This window comes from Fukomys damarensis, unplaced genomic scaffold (assembly GCF_012274545.1).
Source record: "Fukomys damarensis isolate Sample0158 unplaced genomic scaffold, DMR_v1.0_HiC HiC_scaffold_18, whole genome shotgun sequence".
In the NCBI taxonomy this organism is placed as follows: domain Eukaryota; kingdom Metazoa; phylum Chordata; class Mammalia; order Rodentia; family Bathyergidae; genus Fukomys; species Fukomys damarensis.
Window position 1 is genome coordinate 48,128,044 of NW_022900930.1, and position 13,320 is coordinate 48,141,363.

General features: G+C 47.6%; 1 protein-coding gene across 4 annotated transcripts in view; it reads left to right on the forward strand.

The window, feature by feature from the left end:
- Extl3 (exostosin like glycosyltransferase 3) overlaps positions 1–13,320 on the forward strand; it is an 86,290-nt gene extending 72,970 nt beyond the window's left edge. For 3 of the 4 annotated variants that reach the window (XM_010623094.3, XM_010623101.2, XM_033765517.1), the window contains 4 exons: positions 522–649; positions 5,516–5,660; positions 9,467–9,595; positions 10,565–13,320. In XM_010623094.3, the coding sequence (XP_010621396.1) occupies positions 522–649; positions 5,516–5,660; positions 9,467–9,595; positions 10,565–10,774 (612 nt within the window). In that variant the 3' untranslated portion in view covers positions 10,775–13,320. The remainder of the gene's footprint in view (positions 1–521; positions 650–5,515; positions 5,661–9,466; positions 9,596–10,564) is intronic. The other variant, XM_033765518.1, reaches the window with a different exon arrangement.

Consider the following 13,320-nt stretch of genomic DNA (forward strand, 5'->3'; position numbering starts at 1 on the left):
AAAAAAAAAAAAAAAAAAAAAAAAAGTGCTTTTGTATGTGTAGTCAGTGCTGTGCATTACAAAGGTGAAGTAGTTGTGTCAACAGGGTAGTCTGTGCTCCCCCCTAACCCCCCCAAGGCCTTAAGGATACCAGCTGAAGGGGTTTCTAAGTTTGGTTTTAAAATCCATGGGCCAGATGAATGATTCCAGAGCTGGGACCTGGAATCTCAGTTCCGCTCTGCCACCTTGTGTTCTCTTGAGAAAGTTAGTTTTAGTCTCTCTGGACTGGGTTTTTTATTGCAAAATAATGCTCACATTAGTTGTTTTTTTCCACAAGAAAATCAGTTAGTGAATAAAGTTTAAACTATGAAATCTTGACCCTATATTTCTTGAATTGTCAGGTAGGAGTACTCTTGAAAGGCGTGCACTAGGCTGGACGAGTCGTAGGTGATGAGGATAACTGCAGGTGTCCTTGACTACAGGCACTTCCGGATTTGCCTTCCCTCAGCACTGATGCCGGTGCCTCTGCTCCCTCGCTGCAGGTGGTCCGGACTGAGAAGAACAGTCTGAACAATCGCTTCCTGCCCTGGAATGAGATTGAGACAGAGGCCATCCTGTCCATCGATGACGACGCCCACCTCCGCCATGACGAGATCATGTTTGGCTTTCGGTGAGGGCAATTCTCAATACAGAAACACTTGAGCTTGCAAGAATCAGAACTCTGGCCTGATGAGGTGACAGAGGGGTTTGCTGGTCATAGTGGTGGAGAGATGCTGGAAGCTGAAAGGGCTGACATAGGATGGGGCTCGCCTGGCTCCACTCTGCAATCCCATGGGCTCTTTGGTTGGCTGGAGCTACAGGATCACCACCCTCAAATGCAAACCCTGTGGGCTGGAGTTTTCTAGAGTAAGTTGGAGGCCTCTGTGATCAGAGGAATGGGAACTGACTTCCTGGGCAGGCAGAAGGAACTTGTTGCTCTGTGTAGAGCAATGGAACAGGGCCAGAACCTGGGCCCACAGAGATGTGAGGAGGTGGGCTTGGAAACAAAAGATCCAGTAGGAAAAAGGGGTGGGAGATAAGGTGCTGCTACTGCTGCTGCTGCTCCGCTCTTGTTGAGCCCAGACTGTGGCAGGATTAGCTGAGCACTTTGCTTTTTCTCACGGGTCCTTGAAGAACTTGGAGCAGATTGTGGTCACACCCCTGTCGTGGTGTAGGACTGCAGAGGGAAGCCATGAAGCTAGAAGGTGAGTGGCAGCCAGAGCTGGGATTCTTCCTCAGCCACTGTACTCTGCTGTTGCCTTCGTCCCAGGATTTAGTTGCGGTTAGGGCTCGGGCATCCCAGTGAGGGTGCAGTGGGTGACAGTGTGGAGAAGGCAGGACTGTTGTGGGGTGCTGGAGTCAGTCTGTTAAGTATCCTTGGTGAGGTGAGTACTGAAAGGGAGGGCAAACATGTAGAAGCTCGTAAAGCACCTTTTTGTTTGTTTCTTGAGACACAGTTTTGCTGTGTCGTTCAGGCCAACCTTGAACTCACTGTGTAGGCCAGGCTGGCCTCAAACTCAACGATCCTCCTGCCTCAGCCTCTTGAGTGCTGGGATCACACGATCACAGGTGTGTACCACCAACACCTGCCTGTAACTTGTATAGTGCTTGGACATTTTGTGTGACTTCCAAGTTTAGGATCCTTTTTAATAATTCATACCTTTTGGTGGTGTTCATTGAACAAATTCCTTTACCATAGGAATTTTATGTATACCGTACAATTAACTCCTTTAATTATACAGTTCATTGGTTTCTAGTGTAAGCAGCACAATCCAGTGTAAAGCATTTAATCATCACCTAAAGAAATCCTGTGCCTGTGAGTATTCATTCTCATTTCCTCCAGCCTAAGTCCTAGGCTAAATGTGTGTGTGCCTAGATTTTATGCCTATTCTGGACATTTCTTATCACCGAGACTGTAATAACGGGCTTCTTTCACTTAGCATGATATTTCTAGGGTGTACCTTCTTGTAGCATGCACCAGGGCTTCATCCTTTTACATGGACACCCCATACTTTGTTCACCCACTCATTGGTGGACATTTGGGTTGTTTTTACTTATTTCAGTTTCCTCTCCACATCTTTGTCAGTGCCTAGTTGATGTGAAGTGCTCATTATCCTTTAGATGTGTATTTGCTCATGACTAAGGATATCAAGTTTCTTTTTCATGTACTAATGGACCAGCCAGCCATTTGTGTGTCTTTGGAGAGATGATGTCTGTTGAGGTCCGTACCCATTTTGTTTGGATGATTTGTCTTTTAATTATTGTGTTGTGAGAGTTCTTTATATATTTAGATGCAAGTCCCTTATCAGGGATATGAGCTGCAAATGATTTCTCTTATTTGGTGGGCTGCCTTTTTACTTTTCTTGGTGATACCTTTTGAAGTACAAAGTCTTAAATTTTGATGAAGTCCAGTTTGTTTTCTTTGTGCTCTTGGTATCATATTTAAGAATTCATGCAAGCTGGACATAGTGGCTCACACCTGTAATCTCAGCCCTGGGGAGGCTGAGGCAGGAGGATTGCTGCAAGTTAGAGGCCAGCTTGGGCTACGTAGTGAGCTCAAGGCCAGCCTGGACTGCACAAGTGGCACCCTGCCTGCCCCCCTACCCCAGAATCTATGCAGTTCATTTTCAGTGTTTTTCAAAAGAATTAGTCCACAGATTACTTGTTAGCCACAGAAAGTTTATTTATTTATTTATTTATCTTGAGATAGGGTCTCACTATGCGGTTCAGGCTGGCCTCAAACTCACTGTGTAGCCCAGGCTGGCCTGAAACTTTTGAGGCTCTTCCTGTCTCAGCCTTCCGAGTGCTGGGATTACAGGCGTGTGCCACCATGCCTGGCTTGAGAAGCACTGGAGAAGAGTTTTTGGAGGTCGTCTTTAAGTAAAGGTCTTGTGCATGCGTCCGTTTCGTCCTGAATGTCTAACCCGACCTGTCCAGCTGTTAGCTCTTTTGGTTCAAGTTTGTAAGTAGAGATGCACACAAGAAAAGAGATGAAAGGAACAGCGAATTTACAGCTGAATCTACCTTAAATCCATCTGTACAGTTTGACACATTTCTGACACATTCAAACATCTGTTCTTTCTCTCCTCCCACCAACTTCCCACATTTCCTTTGGCCTCCTAGTACATTTTAAAGCAGTTTCTGTTGCTAGCTGTGATTTTAAAAAAAAGTAATAATCTGGCTAAGGTGGGGTGTATTCCTTGGTACCTGATAATAAATAGCTGGCGCGCTCTCCCTGTTGTTATAAAGGGCAGGTGATGAAACAGCTCTAGAAATGGTCTTTGCTGTTGCAGATGTTGTTACTGATGGTAAGGAAGGGAGTTTTTGGTGTGGCACGACTCAGTGTCTGTGGAGGCTCAGGGAGCTGTGCACAGAGCTGTGGGTGTTGACGGGGTGTTGCCCTCACCTCTGGATCCCAAGGATGATTCAGAGGAGTCCCTGCTTTGATGAGTGTGAATTTTATTAGTATACTGGCATACCCTGTCTTCTGTGGCTCCTGATTTAGAAGACATGACCTTTTCTCTGCCTTTATTCAAAAGATTTCCAGGTGGTGAGAAAATAATGGTTGCCTTTTTGGTTTTTTATTATTTATTTATTTGTTTGTTTGTTTATTTATTTTGAAACAGGATCTTGCTATATAGTTCAGGTTGTCCTTGAACTCAGCTGCCCTCAAAACTTGCAGCAACTCTCCTGCCTCAGCCTCCCAGGTGCTGGGATTACAGGTTTGTGTCACCATGCCTGGCCGGGGTGCCTTTTACTGTGTCTCTTAATCATTTGGAGTTGCAGGTTAGCCTTGGTCAGTAGAACTGGTGAATTGTCTCTGGCTGTACAGCCTGTCCTTTCCCCGCTGCTACTCTCTTCTCATCTGTTTGGATACCCTTTGGTCTAACAGCTTTGTTTTTATTCATTTCCCCAATTTGCTCATTTCACTTGAATGAGAGTGAAATAGACCTAGGTTCAAAAAGAGAAAAGTTGAGCGTAAGAATTATTTGCTCTGGCAAAATGCAGACTAACTTCTACCCAGGTAGTCGGGAAAGAGCAGATGCTTGAGAGAATGGAGACGCGTCCACATGCAAGGGGCACGCGAGTGATCATAGCAGCAGCGCTTGTTGCAGCCCAGAAGGCTAAATGCTGTGATTTCACTTACACGAGGCCCCAAGCGGCAGCTCGAGAGAGACAGGAAGCAGAGTGGGGAGTGGGCTGGGGCGACACTGTTGGCAGGAACAGCTTCAGTTTGGGAAGGTGGAAAGGTTCTAGATGGGTGGTGCTGATGGTTGCAGACAGCGCCGCTATCTTTAATGTCACTGAACTGTGCACCCTTAAAAAGGGTTAAAATGGTACTTGCTGTGTGCATATTTGCCACATAAAAAGTCAGCTGTCTAACAAAAGCCCACACAAAGCTGTTACACTGTGCCCGAAGTTGTGATTTGTCATGTTACACTAGATAGTTACTTTCAGGCTTCCTAGGAAAGGAACTGCTTTGAAATTAAGTCCTTCACATCGTAGGAATTGAAGTTCCCTGTAAGTGGCAAGGGCTTCTCGTGCAGCTCCAGTCTCCTGGCACCCTTCGGGGCTTCCTGGGATCTGTGGAGCTTTCAACTTCCAGTTGCAGCCTGAGGAACTGGACTGATTTTGTTTTACCTTATCTGTAATTTGGAAATGATGAGTTCCTTCTGAAACATACCAAATTCTCAGTTTGTTCCCTGCATTTAGAGCCCTGCAGCGTGTGTTTCTGTAGAGTGCTCTCAGGAGGCGGGTTTCTTCCTCACCCCTGCACAATTTAGGACTTTGGACCAGTGCTCTTCCTGCAGGCAGCCGTATGCAGGGGCCAGACCAGAGGTCTCTAAACATTTCTCATTGTGTGCCCCCCTATTGAAAGAATAATTAAGTATGCACTATCCAGAGATTGCATATGTGCATACATGTCCCACTGAACTGACAGATCTTGCTCCTTAAAATAAATCTTTAAGAAATTAAACTAGAGTCAGGCTTGGTGGCGCACACCTGTAATCCCAGCACTTGGCTGAAGCAGGAGGATTGTTGTGAGTTCAAAGCCAACCTGGGTTACATAGTGAGTTCAAGCCGCCGAACCTGAATTTGAGACTCCATCTCAAAAAAACAAAACAAAACAAAAACAACAACAACAAAAAAAACCCCAACAAAACGATAGAAATAGAAACTGATGCCTTCTTCCTGCATTTGCCAGATTGTTATACCTAACTGTATTCTGGAAACTCCTTCCCATCTTATCTTAGCCTGTTCTTTCAGACTGGAGAGCTAATAGCTGACAGAAATGAGGGGTAATGAACAGATACTTAATAAGGAAGCTTTCTGTGAAGCTGTTTATTGGTTTTTATCCTATTTGGCTTGTGATTTAAAAAAAACAAGGAAAAGAAAAGCCCACTGGCCAGAGAGCCTGCAAGATACAGACAGTCATTCTCAGTGTCCTGGTAGCCTGAGAGCTGTGTACTCAGGTGTGTGCACTTGTGTTTTTGAGGGTGTGGAGAGAAGCACGGGACCGCATTGTGGGCTTCCCTGGCCGGTACCATGCGTGGGACATCCCTCACCAGTCCTGGCTCTACAACTCCAACTACTCTTGTGAGCTCTCCATGGTGCTGACGGGCGCTGCCTTCTTTCACAAGGTAAGAGAGAGCTCGCAGCGTTACCACTTAGGAAGAGGTGAAGAGGCGAGTTTTTGCCTGGTACTGAACTGCTGCCCTAGGCATCAGCCTCCCTCCTTCTCCTATATGTGCTGCCAAAGCGAGCATTTCCCTCCTGCTCTTTTTGTGGCTCTTATTGCTAGAAGTGATTCCTGTTTTTAGAGACACTACTCAAGATGCTTAGAGCAACTCTGCAATAAAAAAGTCTGGAGGAAGGCTGCCTGTAGAGGTGCACACAGGAGGGGGACACATTGGCTTCTCTTTCCTGGCCTTGGCTCTCCCTCTGTCAAACTGAGGGCACGGCCAGAAGACCTGTCAGGTGCCTTCTGTTTCAGCACTGCCATCCCAGACATGGCCCAGCATCAGAAGACTGAAGCTGGTGTTGTGTTTTGGGTCTTGAAGCTCCCCAAAGCTCCCCCAGATGGCAGCACACTTGGAGGGTGGTGGACCTCACTGGAGGAAGTCGGTCACTCGAGTGTGCCCTTGAGGGGTGTTGACCTGGCCCCCTTTCTCTGTTTCTTCCTGCCACTATCAGGGGAGCAGCCTCCTCTGCCCTAGGCTCCTGCTGCCATGTTCTGCCTCAGCATGGGCCCGTCATGGATTAAACCTTAAAGTCATCTTATTTAGGGATATTCTGAACTAGACTAAGAGGTCTTGAAACTTTCAGCTTGTTTTTCTTTTTAAAACTGAGTGCATGAAGCTGCTGTACACATCTCATTCCTTTCCCAACTTGGCAGGCCATGGCAAGGCTGGGGAAGAAGGGCAGGAGTCGGAGGATGGGTGCCTGGGAAACCAGGGCTATTTGAGAAGCCACTCATTTTCACAGTTGCTCCCCTTAGGAGCCAGGGCCTCTCTTAGAGTGCTCCTACCTTGACAGTTTACTTGTCTGCTGAGAGGTCTCCCTGTTCAAACTGTTTGCTCTTTGAAAGTTAATGGTCAGATCCTTTGGTTTTAGAGAAATAATTTACTTAATGAAGCTTCATATATTTCCTATTTGAATATCTGGAGCAGAGGTTACAAACTAAGCCCTTGGCTCACACTTGGCTCACAGAAGTGTTTTGTTGTCTTAGACATCGCCAACTTTAAAAAATATCAGGATTTTACAAAGAATCTGAAGTGCAATGAAAATGAAGATGAGGCCCTCGTGGGGCTTGGCAGCTCCTGGCTGGAGGTGTGGGGCTCAGCTACCTGGCTCGGCCGTGTGTGCTCATTTGCCCTGCATGTCCAACCTCATTCACATTTGTCTGAAGTGTCTGTCACTCATTTGCCTCGCTTCCTTGCCTTACTGGTAGTTACATTGATCTTCTCTAACCTATAGCAGTGCAGGTTTCTTTTTAATCATAAGTGCCTATTAATAAAGCTTTTTGAACATATACCTAATATATGTGTATATTTATTTATAAACGACATGTGTGCACTGCTTTTCTTACAGAAACCTTTTAAGAGTTGAGAAGTGAAGTTTCAAAGTGTTCTCCCTGGTTCAGTTTTAGAGAAAGCAGTCTGATTGAATATGCTTTATTAATTTTGAAAATATTGATTTTATATTGTGTGTTATGGAAAGTCATAGATTTTTTTTTTGTTTAAGACTGCATCTCTCTTTGTTGCCCAGACTGGTCCCTAACTCCTAGGTTCAGTCTTCCAGCCTCAGCCTTTGGAGTTGCTGGGACTATAGATGTTCACAAACTAATGGAAAGATGTTGCCTTTTTGTATTTTAGAGTAGGTTCTAAATCCATTGAAACTTCATTTAAAAGAACTTTGAGCGGGGACTACAGGTGAATGGTAGAGTTGTGGGGTATGTATTGAGGCCCTGGATTTGAGCTCCAGCCCCACCAAAAAAATTTTAAAAGAGGCTAGAAAAGGTTTTGTTTTTAAAATATACTGATATGTATTTTTATAGATTAATGTAAACAATTTTTGGCAACAAAACCATTTAATAATGGCTGTGTACCTCCAAATGTTTGTTTCCATGACGCTTTCTCCATCGGCTTTTAGAATGGCAGTTGCTTCTTATTGTTAAAATATCACCTTTTCCTTGAAGGCATTGTAGTGTCTAATTAATAAATGTGTTTCATTAGCATACTGATCATAGCCACAGGCTATTTAAAGGGTCAGCAAATTAGAATTACCTTCAATCTTTTTTATTAAAAAAGTATAATTCATCTTTTAAGATCATTGCATCTGAGGTACTTTTTTCCATGCTAACCAGCAAACTACTCTGCTGCAAAAATGTTTTATGGCTATTATTCCTCTATAAAGATTATAGTACTCTAGATAATGAAATATGTAAGTCAGTTTAACTGGGTCCCTTCCTGTTCATTTGCTTGTCACCAGCCTCTTGCAACACCTTGATGTTGACCTCTGCCTTATTTTGTAGTCCCTGCCGATTGCTGTGGTGTAAATCTTGGTGCTTTGGTTGATTTCAGGTTATCAGCATGAGTCCCTGGCGGTGGAGGTGGGAAGAGATGTGCGGTTGCACACCATTATACAGTGTCTGCCGTAGATTCAGTAGACACGAAGAAGTGCTAACTTTTGGGCATTTGTTGCACTAATTTTTAGCTTGCATAGTTACTTTCCTAATAATGGCTATGTTTAACAGCAGTTCACAAAATTCCTGAAGTCAGTGGTTAGCATTTGTTAGCAGGTGTGAGCCAGCTTCATCATACCACTTTGTGGGCCTTTTTTCTCTTTTGAGACAGGGTTTTGCTGGTTGCTCATGCTGGGTTTGAGTTTGCTGTCCTTCTGATGCAGCCTCTCAAGTAGCTGGGATTACAGCTGGGCACCACCGCACCTGGCTTAGTGGGGAATTTGAAGGACGTGGCTGTCCCTCTGGGAGAGATGGGAAGCCCTTGGAGGATGGGGAGAAGGGCATGGCGTGTTCAGTTGGCTTCATGCTTTAACATGGCCACTGCTGTGCTGAGAAGAGGACATGTAACAGGGAGCTGGAGAAGACTGAATCATCTTGGCAGAGATGAAGGTGCTGGGGCAAGGGAGTAGTGTGTGGCAGTGGTGAGAAGTGACCGACACACCTTCTTGTCGCTGAGATGTGGTACTGGACACGCTCAGGTCAAAGGAGGAAAAAGTTTGTTTTGGCTCACAGGAGAGCTCTCAGTCGGTAGTTGGCTGGCTCCATGGCAGGGCAGCATAGTAGAGGGATCTGGCAGAGGAGACACAGCTCATACAAGCATGGTGGCCGGATGGATCCTTCCGGGCCACACCCCCACTAACCCAGTAATAGCACATTTAGCTATAAACTCATCAGTGGACTGACCAGTCTATGATGACTATCACACCCTGTGATCTAACCACCTCCCAGCTGTGAGGGCATGAGGCTGTGCGCGGACATCCAGGAATAAACCGTATCAGTGACTCAAGAATCCATTAGTGAGGCAGCCAGTGAAGGATCAGATGCCCCGTGGTTCTGAGACTGAGGTCTTTCCTCCTCACATACCTCTTGTTGCCACTGTCAGAGGCTGCATATTGTTCACCTGAACCGGTGTTTCTCTTGGTCTGACAAATCTTATGTCGATTTCTACCTTGCTGAGACACCAAGAAGACTCTGTGAAGTTGTTTCTCAGAGAGTGTGACTCCGGCAGTTAGCAGGGTAATTGTTCACTGCAGAAGAGCTGCGCTGCAAGACGCTCGGCAGCCATGGTCCCTGCTTTCTAAACACCAGTACCGCCGTGACCCAAACTACCCCCCCGATATGTTCTAGACCCATGCGTGTTTTTGCTGAAAGCTAAAAACTGTCCTTTAACAAAGCATGTGATTGCTTCTCTTCCTTCGACAGTATTATGCCTACCTGTATTCTTATGTGATGCCCCAGGCCATCCGAGATATGGTGGACGAGTACATCAACTGTGAGGACATCGCCATGAACTTCCTTGTCTCCCACATCACTCGGAAACCCCCCATCAAGGTGAGGGCCTGAGACCTGTGGGACTGCACGGGCACAGACAGATTTCTCCTATCGGGCTGTGGCAGTTCGTGACAGGCTCAAACCTCAGAGGCTCCTCTGTGAAGTGGGTGAGGACACCACCTACCTCACAGGACTGGCATGGGATGAGTGGATACTACCAGGCCGATGGATGGGACACAGAGGGTTTGGAACCCCCCGTAAAGACAGGTATCTTTATTTTTACTCACCTGTGACCTGCAGTTATGAAATAGATGAGAGTTCCTCAGGGCATGTGGAATAACTGATGTGTCACCACAAGAAATCACAGATACTTTTGTATCACATTTGTTGCAATATCTTAAAGTAATGTTTCTATAGTAATGAGTCCACAGGCTTCACCAGATTGGCAAATGGGAGGGTACATTGTGTCCATTAAAAAAAAAAGATTTCCTCAGCTGACGCATGCAAAGCTTTAAGAATAGTGCCTGGTATGTAAGTACTTGTATAAGGCATTTGCTCAAAAATGGAAGTCTAGAAACTTGAGATTTTTAAATTACTGAGCAGGTTTGGGCTACCGTAAGCCAGGTCACAGTGAGCACCCAGAAAGTCCAGTTTGATCATCACTTGCAAGTAAGTGCAGCCACTAGTTAAGTTCCCATGTGTGTGGGGTTTTCCAGTATTTTGCTATTAAAAACATCGATGAAATGCACTTTGTACCGACATCTTGCTGTACAACCAAGATAAATATTGGTAGAATTACTGAGCCAAATAACACTAAGTGTTTTTTGAGGCTTTGATATCTGTTAAGCATGGGCCATTTGGAAAGGAAGCCTTGGTCGTAGTAAAGACTTGAGGTCCTTAAGGGGTTGGATGGTGACTCTTGGAGAGTCAGTGGGCCAGGGCTTCACCTGGTCACTGAGGTGGCAGAACCTCGAAGTTGCTGTCAGTGTTGGTCCTGTGATTGACACTGTGCTGTCTCCCTCTCCCCAGGTGACCTCACGGTGGACTTTCCGATGCCCAGGGTGTCCTCAGGCCCTGTCACACGATGACTCCCACTTCCACGAGCGGCACAAATGCATCAACTTCTTTGTCAAGGTGTATGGCTACGTGCCTCTGCTGTATACTCAGTTCAGGGTGGACTCCGTGCTGTTCAAGACGCGCCTGCCCCACGACAAGACCAAGTGCTTCAAGTTCATCTAGGGTGTCGCAAGCTGTTGGCAGAGGGCGGGCAGAGCGAGGGAGGTGGTGTCCAAGGTTCCAGGCACTGAAGGGCCCCGGGACATCTGCTGGGTGGGGTGGCCCACACCTCTGCTGGGAGAGGCAGCAGGAAGAGTGGAGGGGAAAAATAGCTGCCTTTATCTTGAAGTCGGCCACACTGGGCCCGGAACCCTGGTCAGCAGACTGGGGCTTCCACACAGGGCACTGACTGATAGCATACACTGAGGACCAGGACCACAGGGACTCCGGAGAGTCCCTTGCGAGTTCATAAGCCCAGGATGGCTGGTTCATGGTTTTAAAATTCAGTGACAACTATTATTATTTAAAAAGGAAGTTTCAGATCTGCCATTCAAGGCCTATTTATATATATAAGTGCGTGTATATATACATATATGCGTGTATATACATATATATGCACACATATCTCTCTCTCACACACACACACACACACACACGGCAGGGGGAGTTGGAACTTAACTTACTGCCTCTTTCTCCAAGGGAGGGACCCACCAGGCTCTTCATGTTCCGTATTTTAGTGGGGTGGATCCTGGCCAGTGTGAGCTGGCTTCTTTTCATCTCCTGCTTTTCTGCTCTTCAGGCATCTGAGCCCAGAAGCAGGAAAGGGACGGACTTGGCCTCTTAGGGTTCCATGACAAGGCAGGCCCTGCGGGTTTGTGCCTTCCCTAAGGTTGTCCATCTGTAGTTTGGTTCCTCCTCCCACCAGTGGCCCAGGGAGGACCTGCACCCTCGTGAGCAGTGAGCGGCCTTGCACTGGGCCAGGGGGTTTGGAGGTTTTACCATTAGACCACACTGTCCCAGGACTTCATCCCATTTCCATTCTCACCCTTGTGTGGGAAAGGACAGTGAAGAAGCAGGGAATGCAGGAGGAATGGGCCTGCTTCCTGGTATGAACCAGCTCTGGCATCCGCGAGGCAGGGGGTGGCACCACTGAGCTAAATCCCTAAGTCCCGGGCCGGGGGAATGGAAGCCGCAGGCTGTGTCATCACATTGGCCTGGGGCTCTGCAGGCTGAGTGTGTCCTTTCAGGGTCCCGCCTGGCTGGCTGGCTGGGAAATCATACAGCGAGGCACCTGCCTTGGGGAAATTTACCTTCCCTTCATGTCTGGGCCTCCGCTGTTTGCTGAGGCTTCGGACCCCTAATGCTAGGCTGGCTGCAGGATGCCCCGAGGTTCGAGTGCCGGGATGGGTGGGAGGCTGAGACTTGCCAAGAGCTTCCAGGTGTTTGCACCCACATCGCCGTTTTCTTCTACTGGTTTAAATTTCTGTTTCCTGGGCTGAAAGTGAAATAAGCTCATTTTGCTCATGGTGGTGTGGCGAAACGGAGGGGTGTCATTTGTCAGAGATTTGGTCCTTCTGTTTTTCTGAGCCCCACTTTCTTGAAGTGGAGCTGAGAATAGTTTTCCAGAAATGGAACAAAAGCTCAGGTCTGTCCTGGTCATGCACATGCCTTAAGCCGGCCCTGTCTTCCCTGGACCCTGATATCCTGTGCTCCGCACACCTCTCCTGTTCATCTGAATGGATTCTTTCCTGGGTTGCCCCCCGCCTGGTGGGCCCAGGCATCTTGCTCGGCAGCAGGCAGCGCTGGGCTGCTCCCTGGGGAACCGGAGCTACACCTCTCTGACTAGCAGAATATCCAGGCTCCCTGTCCCCTTCTTTCTAACTGTCCTTTCCCGACTCTTGACTTGACTCTAGCAGTAGCCTCCTTCCCTCAGGGAAGCCAAAGACTGTGGTGTTTTAAGCTGTATCTGTGGCTGCTATTTTGTCTTGTTTCTTTTAACACAAGGAACTTGGAAACTGCAGCAGTGGGTCTGTGTGAGGAGAAGCAGGCTGTGTGGTCGGAGCCCTTCTGTGGGGCCAGGTCCTCAGTTCCTGAGTCTCTGTCACTCATAGATGCCATCATCATGGGCTGCAGGGCGGCAGTGACGTCAGAGCGACGGACACAGATGGCATGGTCTGGACCTGCCAGGACACTAGCTCGAAGGACCAGATGCAGGCCGTAGTGGACACTGACCATGTCCTTAAAGACTGGCCTCGGCACAGTGGACACCATGTGTGGCTGGCAGGTGCTTCTGGGATTGACAGCCGCCCTCTTGCCAGGTGGGATGGGGCACCCTGGGGCCTTGCCTCTAATGTTCCTCATCAGAGGACACCCAGCAGGGACTTCCAACCCAGGAGAGTGGCTCTCCTGGCCCCAGTCCCCTTGGCTGTCCATGGGTCACAATTTGTCACCTCGGGGCAGCCACCCAGGGTGCTCTCCAGGCTCTGCTGGGCTTTTGTTCTCCTGAGCTTGTCTGTCCTGTGTGTGCCGCGCCTCATCAGGGGTCCTGAGTGTGGGTCCTGTGCCCAGGAAGGAGGGTGGGGGTGGGAAGCATCATTCCCTCAGCCGCCTGGCCTGAGACGCTGTTGTAAGGGGCTTCTCTGCTGTCATGCCACGTCTATCACCCCACCCTTCTCCGACCACGAGCACAATGGTCTTACGTTGGAGTTTTGTAAAAAAAAAAAAAAAAA